The sequence below is a fragment of the Rhodnius prolixus genome, unplaced genomic scaffold, assembly GCF_049639745.1.
Source record: "Rhodnius prolixus isolate KJV_2025 unplaced genomic scaffold, Rpr scaffold_7, whole genome shotgun sequence".
NCBI lineage: Eukaryota > Metazoa > Arthropoda > Insecta > Hemiptera > Reduviidae > Rhodnius > Rhodnius prolixus.
Genome location: NW_027411582.1, coordinates 28,750,559 through 28,771,844, shown reverse-complemented (window position 1 = coordinate 28,771,844; position 21,286 = coordinate 28,750,559). Strand labels below are relative to the sequence as shown.

Here is a 21,286-nt window from a genome sequence, read left to right as displayed (position 1 = left end):
ATTTGCTGTACATTCGTCCGTATAGTGGCGAGAAAAAAGATACTAATGCTAAAGATGGCACTCAAATGATTGTATCATATATTACTTGTAGAGTTAGAGCATATTATAGGTTTATATTTAGTGGCAAGTTGTATAATGTCAATGTTTAACTTTTGTAGATGGAATCCCGCAGAATAAACACGTTTGAAAAACTTAATGCCGTCTATTCATTGAAGTTATGGCCTGCATACTTCCTGGAAGTTGGTATGAACCTGAATTACTATGCTAACAGGTTGAAGTTTGCGTCTTTTGTTGGAATCAATGAACTACCTTGGAATGATCATTGAAGGAAGTAATTTTCTCAGTGTTCTCTCGTTTTAAACAGAAGTCTACTTGGTAATATTTGAGCTCTTTAGAAGAAGAAAAAGAAACAGGGATGCACGATTTGACTTAAATCTGTAGACTATGATGCGAATTTAGAGTTCTGCCAGTTTGCTAATCCTCCAAGTAATTCCCAAAGATCGAATGTTTCTTTTACAGTTATGAGATTGTTTGATTATACACAACAGTGAATAGCGTAAGTAATTAACTGATCTAGTAACTATTTCCGGTTTGGGGTCCATAGTCCACTTCGAGAGGACACTGAACACAGGCAGGCAGTGCACTAAAAAGAGCTCTAGCAGCTAACAAATTCAGATGATGCGCTTACATGAATAAAAAATAATTACACAGTAAATATAAACTGGCAAGTATTTTTAGCAAGATCCTGATTCAATACTTCGTGTGCACAAAGATATTACACATTGAAGAAGTGCGGTCAACCGAATCCGGTAGACGGCCAAACGGTTAGCTGCTAACTCGAAAAGATCTCTTAAATATTAATCCTCGTACGGATCCACTTCTAAAAATTTTATTTTAAAATTAAAATGGGCATTAAAAAAGATGATCCCTAATGTTCAAATTTATATTAATGTAAAATAATATTTAACTTTCGTCAATTGCGTTTGGATCATCGAAAGTGCATCGCCAGCCGTGGATAGTGTCCTCTCCTTTATAGACATCATTCCTCACATGGCGAACTACTAATGCTCCTTTACAATTACAACTGCTAACGTCCGTATGGGCAATATTTTTATTATTACCAACGTTTTCATTACAATTCACATTTATATTTCGTATAAAGAAGATCTTAAATGGTTTTCGGATTATCTCCGAACTTATAAATCGATTCTGTGTATATGTCCTTCCGGCATGTTGATTTTGTACGAGATCTTCCTGTCTAATCCTTGTGGTAGCACCTAAACAAAATAAATTTATCAATATTATACGTCACTGAGGAGGGAAACTCTTTTCTACCCAAACACTTTGGGACCAAAAAATGCATTGGGCAAGTAAAAGTAAATAAATGAAAATACAAACAAAAAACAATCATGGAACTTCAAAATTGCTGGATTTAACGTGCAACTATTCTATCCACCAAAGTTTATTTGTATTTCCTGACTATAGTATTAGTCCTTCAAAGTCAAAAACCGTGTAGGCTCTAGATAGCGGTAAAACCCAAGAGGTTGAACCACTTGACCATTTCAGTGTAAATAAGAATTTGATATAGACACCCCCTGAGAAAATGGCTAATTCATTTTCCCAAAGGACATTATCCGTAATCACTATTTGCAACGTTGGTTTTTTTTAAATGATAGATCTAGATCGAGATTGTAGAATTTTGTAATGAGAACACGTTCCGCATTAATTTTTTTTTTTTTAATGAATGTGATTCTAAGGTACACCACAACAACTATGACCCTTTTTGTCTTTTCATTTTTAAAGTCGCGTTTGAACTTCGTTGGCGCCTGCACTTATCTCATTACACTGCCAGCCTTTGGACAAACATTATCTATCACTGGATATTTAATAAAAATTAATATTAAGATAGACTGCTGAGATAGAAAAAATAAAGTAGAGGGAGAAAAGATATAAATGGTGTGATTCCAATAAGAATTTAGTAAATTTAAGGAAACCAAATTAACCATGTAAGTAGGACCTCGTATTTTTCTCTCGTTTTAGATTTTTACTTTCTATTTTTTTGCTTCTCTTAAAAAAATTGAAAAACATTGTCAATAAATAACCGAGTACTAGACATACATTAAATTCTGGTAAATTAAGACTATTTTTTAACCATTTAGCTCACAGTTTAGGTAAAAAATAAATAAAAATAAATTACAAAAAATGAGAACCTAATGCTATTACGTAAATTGTTTCTAAATTGAACTGAATATTATAACAGAGAGTATAATAATCATTGTTTTGCAAAATTTTACTGGTTTTAAATTATAAGGAGAGGGCTCTTCTTGTTTTGGGGGAAGCTCAGAGAAAGTATATAGATATATATACAAAAATTAGGCCTATGTGAGACCGTATACTGAATGGGCCACTGTCCCACTGACGTAGCAGCTTCAATACGGCTGTCTATTCTGGGAACCATAGCAGGCAGGTCTTGTAAGCTATGACAAGAGAGATGAACTGGTCGTTTATGTTCTACCAAACCTTTGAGTTGTGTAACCAGAACTCTGGCAAAATCAGTCTCCAGGTCATGGATTCTCAACTTCTTCCCCAATAACTTTCTGGCCCAAAGACAAGCGAATAAGTTCATTCAAGAATGCTCGTCAAAATTTTCGTCGGATCTACTTAAACAAGGAGTTATTATCGGCCTGGTGGCTGGGTGTACTGCACACTAGAAGACATTTTTGCTTGTTGGGTCTGGGACAATGGTGGTAATTGCAACTATTTCTCTATTGAGTAAGAGACACCGCTACAAGTGCTCAATTCTTAGTGTTCTAGCATAGAGAAATGTTCTCAAACTAGGTGTAAAAATGCCATTTCGTTTTGGCTAATGGAACGCTCTTCGTTTTGTGCCTTATTGACAGCAATAACATCGCGCGTGAGATTTGAGCGAATGGTTAACTTTGGTTAACTGAGGGATATCTATAGATCCGAAAATATACCCAGAAGCAATGTTAAAATTCTGATATAATTTAATACCGACTTTTTAATTAATTCTGAAAAAATTTACAAAATCTTTAAATCCAAAATCAGAACTTAAGATCTGCTCAAAAAATACGTCTAGTGAGTGACTCACATCAGATTCATATAATGCTATTTACATTATTACTATTATAAAAAATACATAATCAGCATTTATTATTAAATATTTATTAGATACAAAAAAAATAAATAAATAAATAAAATAAAGATTGCATTCAACCTTCACGTATTGATCTTTAACCTTATTTGATCAGTTCATGTTGATTGTTAAGAAAACTACCACAGCATTATTTTATTATCAACTTTAACTAGACACATTTTTTTTTTCTTTTAATATAACAAAGTTATGACTTTTTGTGATAAAAGTGAGTAAGATTATTAAATGTAAACAATAATATCAATTACAAATTCCAGTTTGATATTCTCATATCTAATTCCAGTTATAATTCTTTATCATAAAAGCAAATTCAATCTTAAGATTTTATGAAAGGACAATTAACGTTGAAATTAACTATTATTACATAGCTTTTTAACAGGCGAACCTTTTTTCATGGGTAAGATTACCGAATGCACTTATTTACTCAGTCCAGCACTATGCACTAATACACTGGCCAATAATATAACACCAATGTATTAGTATACAAATTTTCCAGCCTTCTTTATTTGGTTAAAATTTTCTTAACTTAGCTTTTTTAAGCTTGGAATTTATAAAATAATGTTTTTGATATTAAATATATTTTCATTGAGAGGGAAAATGAATATAACAGTTCTTCCAGCACTTTCCAAAATAAATGGTCTTACGAAAAGTTTCAAATAGACCATTAATGGACCTTTTTGTGAACAGAGACTTAAGTATTTTAAATTAATACTCGTATTACTTATGGGTCGATTAAGTGCATCAAACGCAAAGTCAGAACTTTCTGCTTTAGAAGGTAATGTAAATTTGACATAAATTATTTTCTTTGAAAAATAACAATAGGTTACACTTATCCACCGAAAAAAAAATTAGTGTTCAATACAAACAAAATCTGAGAGAACTTACTTCTTGCAATAGCAGATTTTCGAATTTCATCTCGTCCATACCGCTTTTAAAGTGCATGCCGAGGGTTATTTAACTGTTAAATTATTTCTCAAAAGATTACAAAATTTCTTTTGAGATAACCTAATAGAGAAGCCAGTTTAATTACTTAAAAAATTGGTAAGGTAGATAAAACTTTGTTAATCCTTCTTGTAAAATGTACACAACATAACCTTCACACATTAATACTTCGGATTTCTATTTTTCCTCTGATTTAATTAAGAGGCAACATTAACTAGGGGTGAATCTCTATTGCTATCAATCACAGAAGAGTGAAACAAACTGTTTTGAGGCATTTGGAAAGAGCAGCCAGCTGGACTTCAGTGTAGAACCTAAATAAAATGAAATTATTTCTATTTACAGGAACACCGTACTAATTATTCTGGGAACAATAGCGTTCGCATTTGCTGAACAACCACCAACAGTCCAAGAATGCTTGAACTTAACAGCTAAAGCTAACTTCGAGCCTCAAAATGTATGTGAAAGATAAATTGCCTTATATATATTTTGTTTACAATATCTAAATCTGAAGAAATTAATTATTATTAGAAAAATATTAAAGAAACTTGAATGATTTAGGGTTGAGTGCAATTTTTTGTCGATTAGGGTAACAAAATAGTAAATATTTGATGAGCTCTAGTAATTTTTTTTTCTTTTCTTTGAATTTAGTATTTTAAAGGAGTGTGGTATTTGAGTTATATAAAGTACGCAGATCCTACTGGAATATGTCGCGTGAGCAAATTAGACACACTATCTGATGGCTCTGTTCAAAAGAAAACCTACGGTTACACGGAAAGTGGGTAAGAATATTTATTACTTAATTAGTAGTACACATAGCACATATTATTATACAAATTTTGCTGGTAATATTTTTCAAGTAAAAGATCTCTGTAAGATTAAATAGCTCAGAAAATTATAGCAACCGTTTTCTGCTTTAACATAGAGGTTCTGTCAAATATTTTTGTTTTTAAAAATCAAATTATTATTGTCAACGTTTAGCCAAATGTTGCCTTTATCAAAGCAGTTAAGGCCGTTTTGTTGATTAATATTATACATAAGTTTTTTTTTTTAACCTTATTTTGCAGGAAAGGTACAGATTTCTTCCATGTCAACTGCAATGGCACTTTGAAAAGTGGGGGAGCAATAGTTTCGTTTCACTGTGAACAATCTGGAAATGAAGGTTAATAAGCATTATTCAATGTGTTTTCATGAATTAAAATAAGTTTAATTACTACTACATTTTAAAGTAACCTGAGTTTGGATCAGTTATTAAAAGAAAAATTTATTTTTGACAACGTTTTGAACTGTATTTAGTTCATCATCAGGGCTACAAATAAATAGAAATTGTCTTAATCTAATTTAACTTAAAACTAGTTATATAATATAATTAGTTACAAGTTTGGAATTAGCATTACAATCATGAGATAACTTAATATCTGTAGCATTATTTACAAAAATAACTAGTTATTAGTTAACAGTTACTAAGATTCCTCGAAAAATAGTATCTATTATTGATTGGTAACTGTTAGAATCTTGTTTGTGATTAAGTTTTATGATATAAAGTTTTCGAGTAAAGGCTAATTCTCCTTTCTACTTTGAAATTAATCATTTTGTTCGGATACAACAAATTTTATCTTTTACAAAAAAAATTCCTTTTAAAAATTGTCTTTAACCTGATATCGCTTTGATAACTATTGTATTAATAGTTTATTAAGCGGAATGCTCAAAAACCTTAAAATAATGAAATTACTGATATTTTATACTAGTAATTTCTATTCTAAGCATATTAGAATATTTAATTAAATAATTAATATTTAATTTCAGGTGGCGAACCAATAAAGTTCGAGATGGATGGTAAAGTACTAGAAACTGATTATAACAACTTCAGTGTTTATTATATTTGTTATAAGAGTGGAGAGAATTTGAAAGGTGAACGAAAAGAATAATTTTTTTAATAATAATATTCGAACTATTCTTGAAATAATTTTTTGCTATTTATCAACTTTGAGATTCAAAGTGAAATAGTGTAACACTAAGCATTTTAATAGACGGACCTTTTTTTAATTAGTATCACAACAGTTTCCACTAATGGTGGGGCTAAAAATACTTAAAACGTGATTAAGGGAAGGTGTGTCATGTAAACCAAGAAATTATTGCAAATAATAATTGGGAAAATGGAAAAGTTAAGAAAAACTGTGAAAAAAACTTTGACTGTAGTGACTTGGGGTATGATTCAGTGAAATGACGCTTAACAAGAAAATTAAACATTTTTCTCCCACAAATTTAATTATTTATTTTAATGATAGTTAATTTTTTTATTTTTGTTTGAACAGAAAACTTTTTGGTTGCAAGTCGACATAAAGGAGGCGAAGTGACAGATGATTCTAAAATTGCTGAAACTTTAAAGACGCATGGCCAGTACTTAGATAAATTTGTTTCTAATAAAAATGTTATTTGTAAAGATCATCCAGACTTTTAAAGGAAATTGTCAAACTTTAATATATTAATAAAAAATTTTTAAAAAATAAATAAATTGTGTGAATGTCTTTAGCCTCAACATTTTTCTCTCAAGTTTTATTTTTAACAGCATTTTTTCCTCAACCTAGAAGCTTTTCTGTTAGGGTGCCCGCCTCTCTTTAGTCGGATCATTAATCGAACCTTTTTGGACAATCGATTGCCCACACAACTAAGTAAAGAAGAATATCTTTAAAAGTAGCTAGCTCTTAAAGTCTTCTAGCATTTTTAACACTAGACAGGAGTAAAAAACGTTACGTGCAATCTATGTAGTATGACTAAACATACAGATGCCCCCTAATTGAAAAAAAGATTATATTTACACAATACAAATATTCTGGAAAATAACTCTTGATTTAGGTAAATGAAAATTTAAGAAAATGCCAAGTTTTTATACCCTAAAACCAAAAAAAGAATAGCATAAACCACGGCTTGGAAAACAGTAATTCACTCCAAAAGAGGCATCACCAAGTGATCCCCAGAGTCAAATTAGAGTGTACATAACTGAGAACTTCCATTCAATTGCTTAACCTTCTTAGTAAGATCGAAAATAATTTTTAGATAACACCCCACCATAGTTAACCAATCTTCTCTTAGAAGGCAATCTTACTCTGTAAGAATGGCCAAAAATATAAGTTTTTACCACTTCATCAGATTTAGGAAAACCACAGCTAGGTAATTTTATAACAACTCGCGTTGGATGAATAGCCATACCTTATCTGTCTATAAAATTCTGTAATAGGCATTCACCTCCACTTGAAGAGGCGAATTAAGCGAATTTCCATTAGCTTATTACGTAGCGCACAAGTCAAAGTTTAATGTTTTTAAATAGCTGCCTTTTGGATTAAACTTCATCATATACCACCACAACCTAGGAGAACTATTGATGAACTTAGGTAACTTAAAGTTAGAGGTAAATGCAACTGCACTAAAGCTAGAGGTTGCATGAACGATTGGGCTGTTGACTGCTAGTTATGCCTAAAAAAGTGGAAAACGAAGCTCCGCGAGAAAGGAGGTTCAACTACAAAAATAGCAGTATTTCACTTTCATAAATAATGGATTATTTTCTAGATTAATTGCAACACGTACAATCACTTAGTTGTACAATTAAACGTGACTTTTATGACACTTCTATCTTTACTCAAAATATCTACTAAATATAAGGAAAATAATTTATTTGTTCAAACATAAGTTTAGTTCAAATGAGTTGATTTAATAATTTATAGAGATTAGATATTTGTATTAAACAAAATATATTAATTTCCCTCTAATTGGTTCTCCCAGTGCTTAAGAATAATCGAAACAAGTACCTGGTTGATTTGTTTGATTCTTCAAATTGTATTATAATACAAATACACTCAGTAATTTTATTATAATTTCAACTGTCATCTAGGGAAACACAGTTAACTAAAATTTCTCAAAGAGAAATAATTCGAAGAAGAGAGTAAATGTTTTTCTCCCGGAAACAAATACTATTTATATTTATTAAGAACAGTCCAAAAGGAGAGAGAGATCAAAAAATATTCTTTTTTTCCCTTTCTATCAGATATGAATACTATTAAACGTCTGGTAAGTAATATTGACATCAGGCCCACAGAAGTCAACCACCCATAAAACATCATGCAATCATTACATTAGTTAAGAATATCACAAAAAAATAAGATAAATAAAACTGAGAATTTGATTCTAATTTGAACTAATTGAACTAATTTGATTTTTAATTAAGATGATAAGAACTGTGTATAAATTCAATCGTAGTTAAAGAAATGAAATCAGTGTTATCTTACGAACAGCAGCATGAAGATGTAAGTATAACGTGTAGAATATTTTTAAGAAATAGATTAAGTTTAACATGTTTTGGCCATTAACATAAAACAATAAAGTTACCAATTAATACGGGAAGATTTTTATTTTTTTAAAGAAAAATAATAATTTAAGCTACATTTTGAAATATTGGCAAACAACTAACTATTAACACATATCAATTATATATCATTTATCTATTATCACAAATGGATTTTAAAAAAATCATTTTAGATAATTATTGTAAATAAAATGATCCTTTAAGATCATTATATTTTCTAAATATAAATGTAAAATATTTTGTATTATCACTTTTATAACACACGCTGATAATAAATGATGAGATTTATCAAAAAGAGTATCTTAATTTTTTGCAGAATATTTTCACTGACATTTGTAGCGATATTGGCACTGGCCTCAGCAGCGACAGTTCCCGACGAATCAGGATGTCAAAGTGTAGTTGGTAAAGAAACATATGAACCAAATAAGGTAAATTGAATTTCAATTAAAACCAGTATATACTAAATTATGTACTCCAATAAAGAAGAATGCTAAATGGTTAACCCAATAGGCCTAGGAAATCGAAGTCCTGAATTCAAAAATGATATTACAATAACGAAGAATAGAGAAAATGATTATCTCAGCAGAACTTGGAAGCCGAAGTCTGGAGTTTAATTCCATCTGGAATTATACCGTACTCCTAGTTCTTTACCCTAGACCTTTTTCTTTCTAGGAGTCTTTCTACCATTCCCTGTTTGATGATGGTGTAGCAAGAGAACTCTGTCTGGCTACTGGTAATAAAGAAGGCCCCTGGGCGCCAATGACCTTAGACATTGACTCCTTAAATTCAAAATATTAAGTTTCAGTATATTGCAGTTTTTTGTTTTTGATATCTGAACTAAAATAATCTCAGGCGTTTAAAAATCAATTTCTCGGGCCAAGGGTATACTGAATACTTCCAACGATGACTCCACTTAGTAAATTTAAATTATCGCTATAATCTCGTTACAAAGCAGAAGAATACCTATGCGTACCTATGCGATACCTTTTTAGAACTAATATAAAATAGTAGATATAAAGATTGCCGCTACATGGCATGAAAACGCACTTTTCGAAAGTAAACAGTTTAATTAACAAGATTGAATTAAGTGTAAACGTATTCTAACGCACACCTTAAGCATTTTTAATTCAAAAAATTATGTATTTATTTATTTACTTATTTTAAAGAAGTAGACTCTAATCAAAATTATAAAAATATAAATAAATACTTAAAAATCAAATCGTTTATGTTCACCAAGTAATAGATCGGGAATAAGAGATAACATTATCACTTTTGACAGCAGGAGATTATCACCGCTTAAAGAACGACCATCTGCATTGTTGTTAATCAATGTTAAATGAGTAGAATTTCAATAAATTTAAAGGTACGAATGACGAGTTGTCTAATTCTCAAACACGAGACTTTTATACTCCCATTAATATTTTGTTATGTTTTTGCGGTCCTATGAAGATAATAATAAAAAGTTTTCATAAATTGAATTTCTAAAAATAAACAAAATTTGGTAAGTATCTGTTATTTTTTATTTGCAAATATTTGTTTATTGTCACTGTTTACAGTACTTCCACGGAAAATGGTATCTTACACTTGCACAAAAAACTCCAAGTTCCCCAACTGATGTCTGTCGAGAAAGCAAAAATGAAGTACTTGAAGATGGCTCTGTAATCCATAATATTTATGCATATTCCGATAAGTAAGTCATTACATAATAATATCTCTAATAATAGTTTGGGATGACCCTAAGGTTATTAAGCCCTAAACCTAATCCCACCCCCAAAAGGTCTTCTTAAGGGTCCTCAATCAACTTGTAGATCTTCTACAGCTTGAGCTCTAAATCTCAATGCATTCCCAAGAGAGTGTGGTAATCATGAGAACGCTAAACTTGTTATTGGTGAAAAGAGGAATTGATTGCGGTTCGCCGTTTCAATGATCACAATTCTTGCTTATTGTTCGCCAGAATCGCTCCTTCTTATTTTATTCTAAATCCTACCCAACTACCATAATTTTAGCTAACTATTAACTACATAAAATTGTTTTGTAAAGTAAAAAAGTAAAGTAATGTCTATTTTCGAGAATTGAAATTGGTTTACATTCCTCAAGTAATTTGCAACCGTAGGTTTGACGTTAAAACAATGCGATAAGTCACAATTCATTTATATTCAGTAAAATTTCAATAGAAATGAATTATATAAATTATTACAACTTTTCTACGCTCTTGGTCGAAAGCTTGGTACTAATACAAGTACAAAAAATTATGACTGAGGTTGGCAATAATCTATCTTCTCCATGATTAATGAATCAGTCACTAAAATATATTTATCTACATATTTATTTAACACACTCACACTATTTGCAGGGCAACCCAACAATTTTATCTGTTGGAATGTACTACCAACTTAAAGGACGTAAAAGATGGAACCAGTGTTTTGAACTGTAAATCCACGAAAGGTGAGTACATTTCTTTGTTATACAGTTGCAGCCAGGACGATTGGTGGGTAGCGTACGCTAGACTATCCTGAAAATTCGCTCGCTTAATTAAGAGCCCCTTACTCCTAGTAAGTGACAAAAAGCTGCTTTTACCCAGTTTAGGCTATTTAGTAAAACATGCTAAGGTTTAATTTATAGCAAATTCCTGAGTAAAAAGCTAAAAGTACATAGGTGCAAATAAAGGTCAAAACGTTGAAGAATCTTGACTGTTGCCCCAAAATTTTTGTTTCAGAGAGTCAAAGTCTTGGTCCCTTATTGGTTGAATTCTCTAAATAGTCACAAATAAATTTACAATTTGAAGTCACGAATTTTTAAACGCAATTATTTATTTATTTACCGATAGAATTAATTATGGGTCAATGTCGCAGTTTCAATATATATGTATATATAATCATGTGAGGTGTTATTGAAAACTAAGGTCATGGTTAAATGAATTCTTTCTTACAGATGGCAAAGTTAATGAATTTCAACTGACAGCAACAGTGTTAGAAACTGATTACGAACATTTTACAGTACTGTACGTCTGCGGTAAATTAGAAGGCAAAAACTATGGTAAGTGATTTAAGATAAATTTCTTTTAGCTATCAAAACTTTTAGAGATAGAAAACATACTTTATTGTTATCACATTTATAAAAAATAAAAATTGAACATTCGAATAGTATGAATACTGACTTGAATAACGATCGTCTGTTAGGAAATTGTGGCTAACATTTTAAAGGGAAAACATTTTCAAAGCTTTTAATATTATTAATAAATAGATAAATAAATACAAATCTTTTCAATTTAAGAAATGGGAATCAGGCTCTAAAGGAAAGAACTAGTTAGTAATAATAATAATAACAATAATAAGGGGAGGCGTTAGCTATGTGGTTAGCGTACTCGATTCCCACGTGGAGGTCCCGGGTTCGAATCCAGCTGCTAACCCTTAGATTTTCTCTTCCTAGGAGCTTCTTACAGCTCACTGTCCGGTGATGGACAGTGTTGACTGTAACGAGAGAACACTGACCGGAGGCCGGCAGTGCACTGAAAAAAGCTCCGAGCGCTAATAACCTCAGCTGTTGATGCGCTTAAAAAATAAATAAATAAATAAATAATAATAATAATAATAATCAAAGTTACATCATCAATGGCATGGGTTGGTAATAATATTTAACAATTGAAATTTGCCACTAAAATCATTCTATACGCTATAGATTCTTTAATATACCTATACTAAACTCTTCTTAATAAATAATGGTGATTCCAGAATTTCTAATTTCCAAAAGGCTTTATTTTTCCGCAAATTTATCGGAAACTACTCCAGCAGACGTCATTTCGACAGAAGAGTGGGTACAGGGTTCACTCTAAAACCATTTCGTTTTAGCGTCTGTATTTCGTCTTCCAGTGAAAGATCTATCGCCTATTCTGTAAAAAAAAAAAATCATTTGCAAGGGTTGTTGACGTCAAGTCAGTTTCCTTTAGAAGTTCTTTGAGTCACCCTTCAATGAAGGCAAAAACTTCTATCATTGTGACTTTAATTAAATTAAGAAGCTGCCATAAAACCTTCATCATTTGAAGAGAATAATTTTGTAGTAGAAAATAATTAATTATGTAGGCTCAAAACGCGGTCCCCGAGCGCTAGCTCACACCCGCCCTGGCATTTAAAGATAGTGATTTATAAGAAGTATTAGCGTAAAATTGGTCTTAATCTTTTGCAACAAAATTAAAAAATTACTTTTGACAAAACGCACGGCGATATAACTGTTCTGTACTGGTGTACAGAAAAAGCGAAGTCTACCATTGTGCCCACACTTCTTTCTTAAATAATTGTGATTACCTAGATTTTTCATAATAATTTCTACTTATTGGAACCCAAAAAAACAGAATGAATGAGAAAGTGAATAATTTTAATATTGATCGAAATGCGTAGATCAATATTTTTTTTTAAACAGTCATCGTTTTGTTTCAAACGCTTTTTAAAAAAGTAGAATTCAGCTTTTTTTAAATCCTCTGTATGAAAGTCCACCGCCTACAGCAAACAGTTTCTTTGCATTGTTAAGAGGTTGGCTAGTAATTTTTGAGCTGAAGGAAAAGATGGTGGACGCTGGGCGCAAGATCAGAAGTGCACTGAAGACGGCTTCAGGCGCCAGTGACCTAAGAATTAAAAATCTAAAACCCAACCAACAAAATTGTATTCCTCGCCAAATGAGAGAAATTCAAGAATGACAATAGTACCTTGGACGTGAGATAATACTTGAAAATTAGTAAATAAAATAACAATAATAAAATCTGTAAAAACGCAAAAGCGTTTACACTCCTGCATCGGTATTGTAACTCAAAAACACAAAAATAAAACATCAGTTGTTAAAGAACATTTGGATTTATAATCAAAAAACTGTTTAATTTAATTTTATACATTTTTCCACAGGCAACTTTTTAGTACTAAATCGTGATAAAAATGGGGAACCAACTGATCCAAAAATTGCAGAAACATTAAAGAAACATGGATTAGATTTGAGTACATTCACTTCAAGAAAAAATGTTCACTGCAAAGACCATCCTAGCACTGTAAGCAATTAAATAATGAAAAATAATATTGTTAATAAAAACAACAATTTAAGAGTTTTTTTTTAATCAATTGTTTTCTATTTATGCTTCAATTTTGGAATCTTATTATGTTATTGCTTAAAACCCAGAAAATAATAATAATGAGATCGCTTAACACGTTCACTAATGTAATTTTACATTAAACAATTGTAAAAGCAAAAATCTGATGTTTATTCATAATCCCACAGAAATTTTCAAAATTCTAACATCTTCAAATTGACATCATTAAATTTACTTCAAATTTATTACTGTTTTACTTTGCTTCATTATTTTTACTTTAAATCTTTAAAGCATTGTGATATTGTTATGTATGTTAATGAAAACCTAAAATCGCATTCTAATCTTCATTCATTATTATTATTATTATTTTGTATTTTTTAATGGATAAAAATATTTAACAGCGAAAGCAAATGAATCTCTTGAATTAACCGTGGCTATAGATTCCACTTTTATTGGCCCAGCTGGACGGTTAAAGCGATTAATGATTTTAAATTGATTAATGAAACTGCAATAAATAATTGTTGATTGCCAAATATAATTCTTCTTAAAATTGAATGCACTTTGATAGGTGTAAATTGTAATGTGGATCAATAGGGACTGGTCATTTATATTCATCAGTTTAAACAGTTTTAAGCTGGGTTAACAATTGAAGTACCACAGAAATATCTGGGCTTTAATATTTCCAAGAACAGTTTTATTTCACAGTACTTCGAACGATTTACTGTTTATTACTACCATAAAATAAAGCAATAAATGTTTCTTATTAAAGTATAGTAATAACTTGCACCTCCAATAAAAATTAATTAATAAAAATACATAAATATATTACAGTTTCATTAAAATTTCTTTTCCCAGAAATTTTACTTTTAATAACTTGCTTTATTTTGAAGTCCGTTTGCAGCTGTAGGCCCAATTTCATAATGTTCATGCAATACACAGCGAGATTCCATCATAACTTAGTAATCTTTATCGTGAGCTCGTAATACGGTAAACATTATTGAAAAAGGCGACAGCAATTCTAACAAATGAACTCCTTATCGGTGCATGAAACTTGACAAATTCGTACGTGGCCAAATACGGATCTATGTAGGACTGAGTCAGCAAAAAACGACCACCACGTTTCTATAGTTACCATAATCACTTTGATTTTAACCATAGCAGCAGGCATGTTTATTGTACCTCTCATCGGTTTCGGACTTTCATCAAAATTGGTTAATCAGTACGGTATGGAGACTTCTACTTGACTTACGTTAGTACTTGTTGACTGAGTGAGAGGTTTCATGGTTATTACATATGTTACATATGTTATTAAAATTTGTTAATGAATCGTGAAAACATTTTGTAAAAATAATGTAATAAAAATTAATGAAAACCTTCTCATTGTTTTCGTTTAGTGTATGTATAATGTTTTGGAATTGTAAAGTCGGAGTTGTACTTTTTTTTTTGCGCGCCCCCCTCGAATAAAATACATCTCTTAATTCAGAATTCTAAAACAGTATACACTAAACGTACAGGACCCTTTAAAAACTACTACGACAGATACCCAAACTATATATGTATAGTATAATTTGTAAAAACTTGAAAATAAAACCCGAATATTTCAGGTTAAAATTAAAGTTTTTTCACAATCGCAGTTCTTTTTCTTACCTAATATGTAATAAGAGAAAACATAAAACTAATAGTTTTATGTTCATATTATACTGAAGGAGGGAATTGTTTTTACCCTTTACAATAATAGTTGGAAAATAAGAAGAAATAAAATTTCAAAAAAGAGATAGAGAACCGATGAAAGTCGAGTTGGCGGTTTCTATTTCAAAGATGGCTGGATAATGAGCGCTAAAGGGTAGTTCTTTTATTCTTTTTACCATCTCTATTCACACAGTGAAGGCGGGATTTTTTACCACAGACAGGATCTGCCTGTCAAAATGACTAGACGAGTGGGTATAACTTTACTTCTCTCTAGTCTGAGCTTCAAGTACTACCAGCTTAGAATTTACTAAATCTTAGGTTGCCCTTAACTTCACATAAGTTAAGTCGGTGTTAGAGATACTATAAGATTTCTTAGCAAATATCAGCTAATTTATTACAACAGTTTTCACCAATCAGAAACTTTCCACATCTTGGGCGTCATGTGACGCTTACAGAAGGAAGATGGCACAGGGTTGACGTGTCGAGAACGTAGCCACCGTGAAGAATCAGTAAATGTCGGACTATGAAGGAGAATATTTCCTTTCTTTGGTGGAAAGAGCTTTACAGGGTTAATCAATCCGAACTGTCAGTTTGCTCTCTCTTAATAGATTCCCAGAGAGCCAGAATGGAGGGATGCATACCCTCTTAGCAGGGAATGGTACAAGAAGTAGCAAGGAAATTATAACTTACTTCCCAGTTTCCATCTCTTCTTAGAACTTCTCTGAATGTTCCTTTTTGATCTTCGGGAACCATCTTTAGCACTTTATGTCAGGAGCGTAGAAGGTAAAGATGCACCACGCTTCCTGATGAATCCAGGAGATTACTAGATGTAAGTGGCTAATAGAACTAGAATCATCTTGAAGTTGTGCCTGTGAGCGGTTATCCTTCGCTGCCTCCCTCATCACCATCTTGAACTTCCTTAGTCAACCACCGAGGCTCTCCGGAGCTCCTCCAGATGACACTGGCTGTAGGGACACCAAAATAAATCTAATTAAAGATCGCAGTACAAAAGATACGTGTTTTTGTGACTGAAATAAATTTCAGAAATTACTGAATCTTAAATGACCGTAACTTCAACTATTCTGAACGAAGAATTACAAGATTTAGAGGATAACAAGTCTGTCTGAAATAATATGCACTTTACCAGATATCAGACTACGTATTATTAGTTAGTTGAAGAAGTACTCAGTTTTACCACCCACAAATCGTAATATCATAATAGTTTCTCAACTAACACAGATCCTGACTGATAATCGAACCTCGTTGTATAACTTCCATGTTTGAAGAAGTTCATCGAGAGCACAAGACTGGCATATTTCTACAATTCTGTATATACTTAAAAACATGCTTACGATTAGAGTGGTCTGATTGTCTTAACATTTCCTCAGCGCCTAAAGATATTCTATGTTAACAGCCATCTGAGCAAACAAAATAAAGTAGTTTTCGCTTTCTGTTCTTTGTAGATGACTTTAGATTAATATCTGTCTTACAGTCAGCAATAGACCAGAATGAAGTCCAAAAAGCCTTAGGTAATCAAACACTGAAACAAAGAGAAAGAACCATTAGTTAATTTGTTAAAGGAAAAAATAGATTTACAATTTGTCTGCTGAGCAAAGGGCATTAATGTTTCATTGTCATCACCACAATTCAGCTTATTAAATTTAGTAAGAAAAATATTGTCCTTATTGTATTTATTCAAACCAAAAGGCCTAAAATCACAAAATTGAAAAACCTTTGCTTTATCTTCAACATGATGAAACACAAATGCTATCAATTATTCAGATATTAGATTGAAATTTAATTTTTACGATTCTGAAATTTTAGATTCTTTAGTACTGAGAAATAAACCAATTATGTTTTGGAAGCTTGTGGACCTCGACAGAGAAAATTAGAGAGAAGATGGTAAGCATTGATTCTATAAGCTGCGGGAATGGTTAACGGTTAATATTGGGGAGCTTAATTAAATTAAGAAAAAGATTGTGGCTCTTATAGAGAAAAGGATAAATCAAGAAACTTCCTCGGACCTTCAAAGGATAATGAATTCGAGCAATATACGATATGTAGATGTACAGGCTAGGTGTTAGCTAGGCTAGAACTACGTAAGACATAGCAAACGATTAGGATTGTTAATCAGCTTAGAATGTCAAGCGACAAAATTACGAGCGAGGTCTAGGAATATCTGTTATTACTATCCAGACTATTAATATTATCTGTTAATTTCTCTTAACTCCAGGTTAAATTTGCGAGGCCTTCAGGCTGGGAAGCAGACAATCTTCCTTCGTTATCCTGTCCACTTACCACGATCTAAAATGTCATTTATTTAGTGCTCAGTGATCTACACTCCAGTAAAGAGCTTGGACAATCCGTACAAAGCATGATTTACTTCTTATCGAGGTATCTGCTGTACGAACTTTGCTGAAGCCGCTTACGTACTTCAGTACACCTTCAGCCCAGCTTCCAAGGTTGTCTTAAGAGGACCAACAGGGTCATTAATAAAAATATAATCCGCATAACCTGATGAATGCCTTTCTTTGCTTTTTGTATGACTGTGGATTAATTAAAGTTTTTGTTGGAAGGTAGGTAAATGTTTTGGTCAAGTTTTGTTAAATATGTTAGAACGTTGGATAGCCAAAAGAAAGATTATTTAAAGAGTTACAAATTAAAATAGAAACAGAATGCCATAGTAGGCATTACATAGGTTATTGCAGCAATTACACCTAGGAATAGTGACAATTATAATTTTTTTTAAGAGCCACAAAAACCGTCCAAGAAATGAGGTCATCCTGCAGATACATGAATATGGTCAGTTCAAGATCTTGAGTTGATTTAGTAGTGAACATAACTGTAAGTTTGCAACTGTCACTATTGAAATGTATTTACCTAGAAGCTACTTTTCATCTATTATCTCAAAGTACTGAAATTCATTGCCAAGAAGTTTATATAACAGGCCGTGTTATTTTGGCTCAGATAGAATGATCATTCTGAGGTAGATTAGTTAGTTGTTTTGATTGAGTTTTAGTTTACTATTGATTATACGTCTTCGGTGCTGAATAACTAGAACTCAGTCTTTTGCTGAGATTATGGCAGCTGTGGTGAATACGAAATTCTCACAACTTCATTGAAGTATTTCTTTAATAAATTAAATTATGCTTCAATATTATTTTATACCGCAATTGTACCTACTATTATTTCAAAAAATGAATCTACTCGTATTTCTATCCACTTTTTTTTGGTTAAATAATTTTTATTATAAGTATTATGTTTTAAACCGATATAAAGTAAAAAAGTAATGTCTATATTTTTCTGGTCTGGCAGTGGTGCTTTACGTACAACTACAAATTAGCTGTAGTGGACGGTGGCGACTAGCTGACATAATTTACTGTAAATTTCTCACATTAACCATTAAATAAAATCCGAGGCATAGAGTAACCCAACGCTATGGACTTTCGAGTACAAATGATGTGTCTACGCTCTCAAATGTAGAACCTACCATCACATGGGCAAACGTTTGACTTTTTTGATTATTTTAACCCAGTATTTGTGTGACCTGTGTTGACCTCAGGTCATATTTCTCATAATTTCGCAAGAGCTGACTTCTTCTACTGCAAACAATAGTAAGTTACACAGGACTTCCAGATTAAACCAGATTATCTGAAAAATGCAAGTTTTGTCCATCTTTTAGTTAATACATCGCCCACTTCCACCTGTAATACTTAAGAATTTCCATAAACCTGAGCTAAATCTATCTTAGGCCAATCTGAAACAGCTATAACAATCTGAAATTCTACAATTATTCTCTCGGTACTTAGGGAGGAAATCGTACTACACTAGAACAGAATTAGACGAGAACGCACCAGGCAATGAACCAGATTAATCTTAAGCACTAAGTAATTCCTCTTCCTTTAAGTACTGTTGGCTGGACCAAAAGCACTCTTAAACCTTTGTCTGTTACCGGTTCTAATAATTACTGTACAGAAAGTCAGGAGCATCTTCACAACAGATTCTTTTTTTTCGAATCAATCAGTCCTGATATATATCAGTCTTGACGTTCCTGTTTACGCCATTATCAATCTATTCTCAAGGTTATTTAACTCATAAGCAATATTAGAGACTTATATCTAAATTAGAGTTAGTAAAATAATTATTTGATAGCAAGCAATTCATTTGATAATAATATCCAAGTAATTCTAACATCTGAATACAAAAGAGTTACATATGAAGGTAAATCTTCTGAAGGACATTCTAGTGCATAAGCACATTATGTATATAATACGTACAGTATATATTATATATATGTGTGTTTGTGTGTGTGTGTGTGTGTGTGTGTGTGTGTGTGTGTGTGTGTGTGTGGGTGTATTTATATAAAACACAGCAAGGCGTAGGAGGTTAACGCCGTCTTATTCAATAAAACTAAAAAGTAAACATTTACAAGCACAATGCCTGCAACTCATCCTAAATCAAAATCAACAAAGAGCTCTGGCAGCCTCAAGTTATCCACTTAGGTACACATACTCTCTATATATACTGAACATTGTGCATTGGTGTATGTGCTATGAGGATAAACTTCAACAAACAAATAGAAAACACTTTCCAGCAAAAGATTACAGGTGTTCAAATAGAGAAAAAAACGGACAGTCTTAAGAGCATAAAAGGGTTTCAAACAGAATAAAATAAAGGAAAAATAAAAGAGCATTAAAAGTAAGAGGTAATCGCTTTTTCTTTACTTCCTCCCAGGAGGCGTTTAATGTCCAACTATCAGATTTAGGTGTGGTAAGAGCAGCTTATACTTCACCAATAAGAGGGTTGGTTATATTCGATAATCGAACTAAAATCTTCCCATCCTCAACTCCGCGCTAAACTCACTGTAACCTGATCCAATAAGACATTAAATATTGTCTTACAAATAACTGTAGCTTATAATTGAGAAAAACAAAGTGTACAAGAGAACAAAATTCCGTACCAATACGTGGTTCAAGTGGGAGATATAGAACGGCCATAAGTTTACAGAATTTCATTACCCAAAAAATTTTCAACCCTTTAAATCTTCTACATTTATAGATCAGTGCACCAAATAACTATAGCTTATAATTAAGAAAAACAAAGTGCACAAGAGAACAAAATTTCATACGAATACGTGGTTCACAGTGGGTGATATAGAACGGCCATAATTTTACAGAATTCCATGATCCAAAAAATTTTCAACCCTTCAAATCATCAACCTTTTTAGATCTGCGCCCAAAATAGCTATAGTTTATAAATAAGAAAAACTAAGTGTATAAGAGAACAAAATTCCATATCAATACGTGGTTCACAATAAGAGATATAGAATGGCCATAATTTTACAGAATTTCATAACCCAAAAAATTTTCAACCCTTTATATCTTCTACATTTATAGATCTGTGCACCAAATAACTATAGCTTATAATTGAGAAAAACAAAGTGTACAAGAGAACAACATTCCGTACCAATACGTGGTTCAAAGTGGGGGATATAGAACAGCCATAAGTTTACAGAATTTCATTACCCAAAAAATTTTCAACCCTTTAAATCTTCTACATTTATAGATCAGTGCACCAAATAACTATAGCTTATAATTAAGAAAAACAAAGTGCACAAGAGAAAAAAATTTCATACGAATACGTGGTTCACAGTGGGTGATATAGAACGGCCATAATTTTACATAATTCCATGACCCAAAAAATATTCAACCCTTTAAATCTTCTACATTTATAGATGTGTGCACCAAATAACTATAGCTTATAATTAAGAAAAACAAAGTGTAGAAGAGACCAAAATTTCATACGAATACGTGGTTCACAGTGGGAGATATAGAACGGCCATAATTTTACAGAATTTCATGACCCAAAAAATTTTCAACCCTTTAAATCTTCAACCTTTTTAGATCTGCGCACAAAATAGCTATAGTTTATAATTAAGAAAAACAAAGTGTATAAGAGAACAAAATTCCATATCAATACGTGGTTCACAGTGGGGGATATAGAACAGCCATAATTTTACAGAACTTCATGACCCAAAAAATATTCAACCCTT

The 21,286-nt window shown here is 31.8% G+C and overlaps 2 protein-coding genes and 1 long non-coding RNA gene across 4 annotated transcripts in view; 2 read left to right on the top strand and 1 right to left on the bottom strand.

Moving 5' to 3' along the window:
* The first annotated feature begins 202 nt into the window (after window positions 1-202).
* On the top strand, window positions 203-6,629 carry LOC141447304 (triafestin-1-like). 2 transcript variants are annotated; one of them, XM_074114731.1, is made up of 6 exons: window positions 203-243; window positions 4,460-4,571; window positions 4,766-4,896; window positions 5,182-5,276; window positions 5,921-6,025; window positions 6,430-6,629. In XM_074114731.1, the coding sequence occupies exons 1-6, from the start codon at window positions 218-220 to the stop codon at window positions 6,573-6,575; spliced, it is 615 nt and encodes a 204-aa protein (XP_073970832.1). In that variant the 5' UTR covers window positions 203-217; the 3' UTR covers window positions 6,576-6,629. The 2 variants fall into 2 exon arrangements, with proteins under 2 accessions (XP_073970832.1, XP_073970833.1); XM_074114732.1 differs by lacking the exon at window positions 203-243 and adding an exon at window positions 1,952-2,006.
* A 1,656-nt stretch (window positions 6,630-8,285) lies between these two features.
* Window positions 8,286-13,707, top strand: LOC141447305 (platelet inhibitor triplatin-2-like). The gene is made up of 6 exons (XM_074114733.1): window positions 8,286-8,415; window positions 8,791-8,902; window positions 10,031-10,164; window positions 10,828-10,919; window positions 11,406-11,510; window positions 13,367-13,707. Exons 1-6 carry the CDS (start codon window positions 8,408-8,410, stop codon window positions 13,516-13,518), a joined length of 603 nt encoding a protein of 200 aa, XP_073970834.1. The 5' UTR covers window positions 8,286-8,407; the 3' UTR covers window positions 13,519-13,707.
* Window positions 12,009-21,286, bottom strand: part of LOC141447307 (uncharacterized) — a 36,726-nt gene continuing 27,448 nt past the window's right edge. The window contains exons 3-5 of the long non-coding RNA XR_012454260.1: window positions 16,587-16,774; window positions 15,925-16,199; window positions 12,009-12,363 (exon numbers count right to left, since the gene is read on the bottom strand). This is a non-coding gene — a long non-coding RNA (uncharacterized lncRNA). The remainder of the gene's footprint in view (window positions 12,364-15,924; window positions 16,200-16,586; window positions 16,775-21,286) is intronic.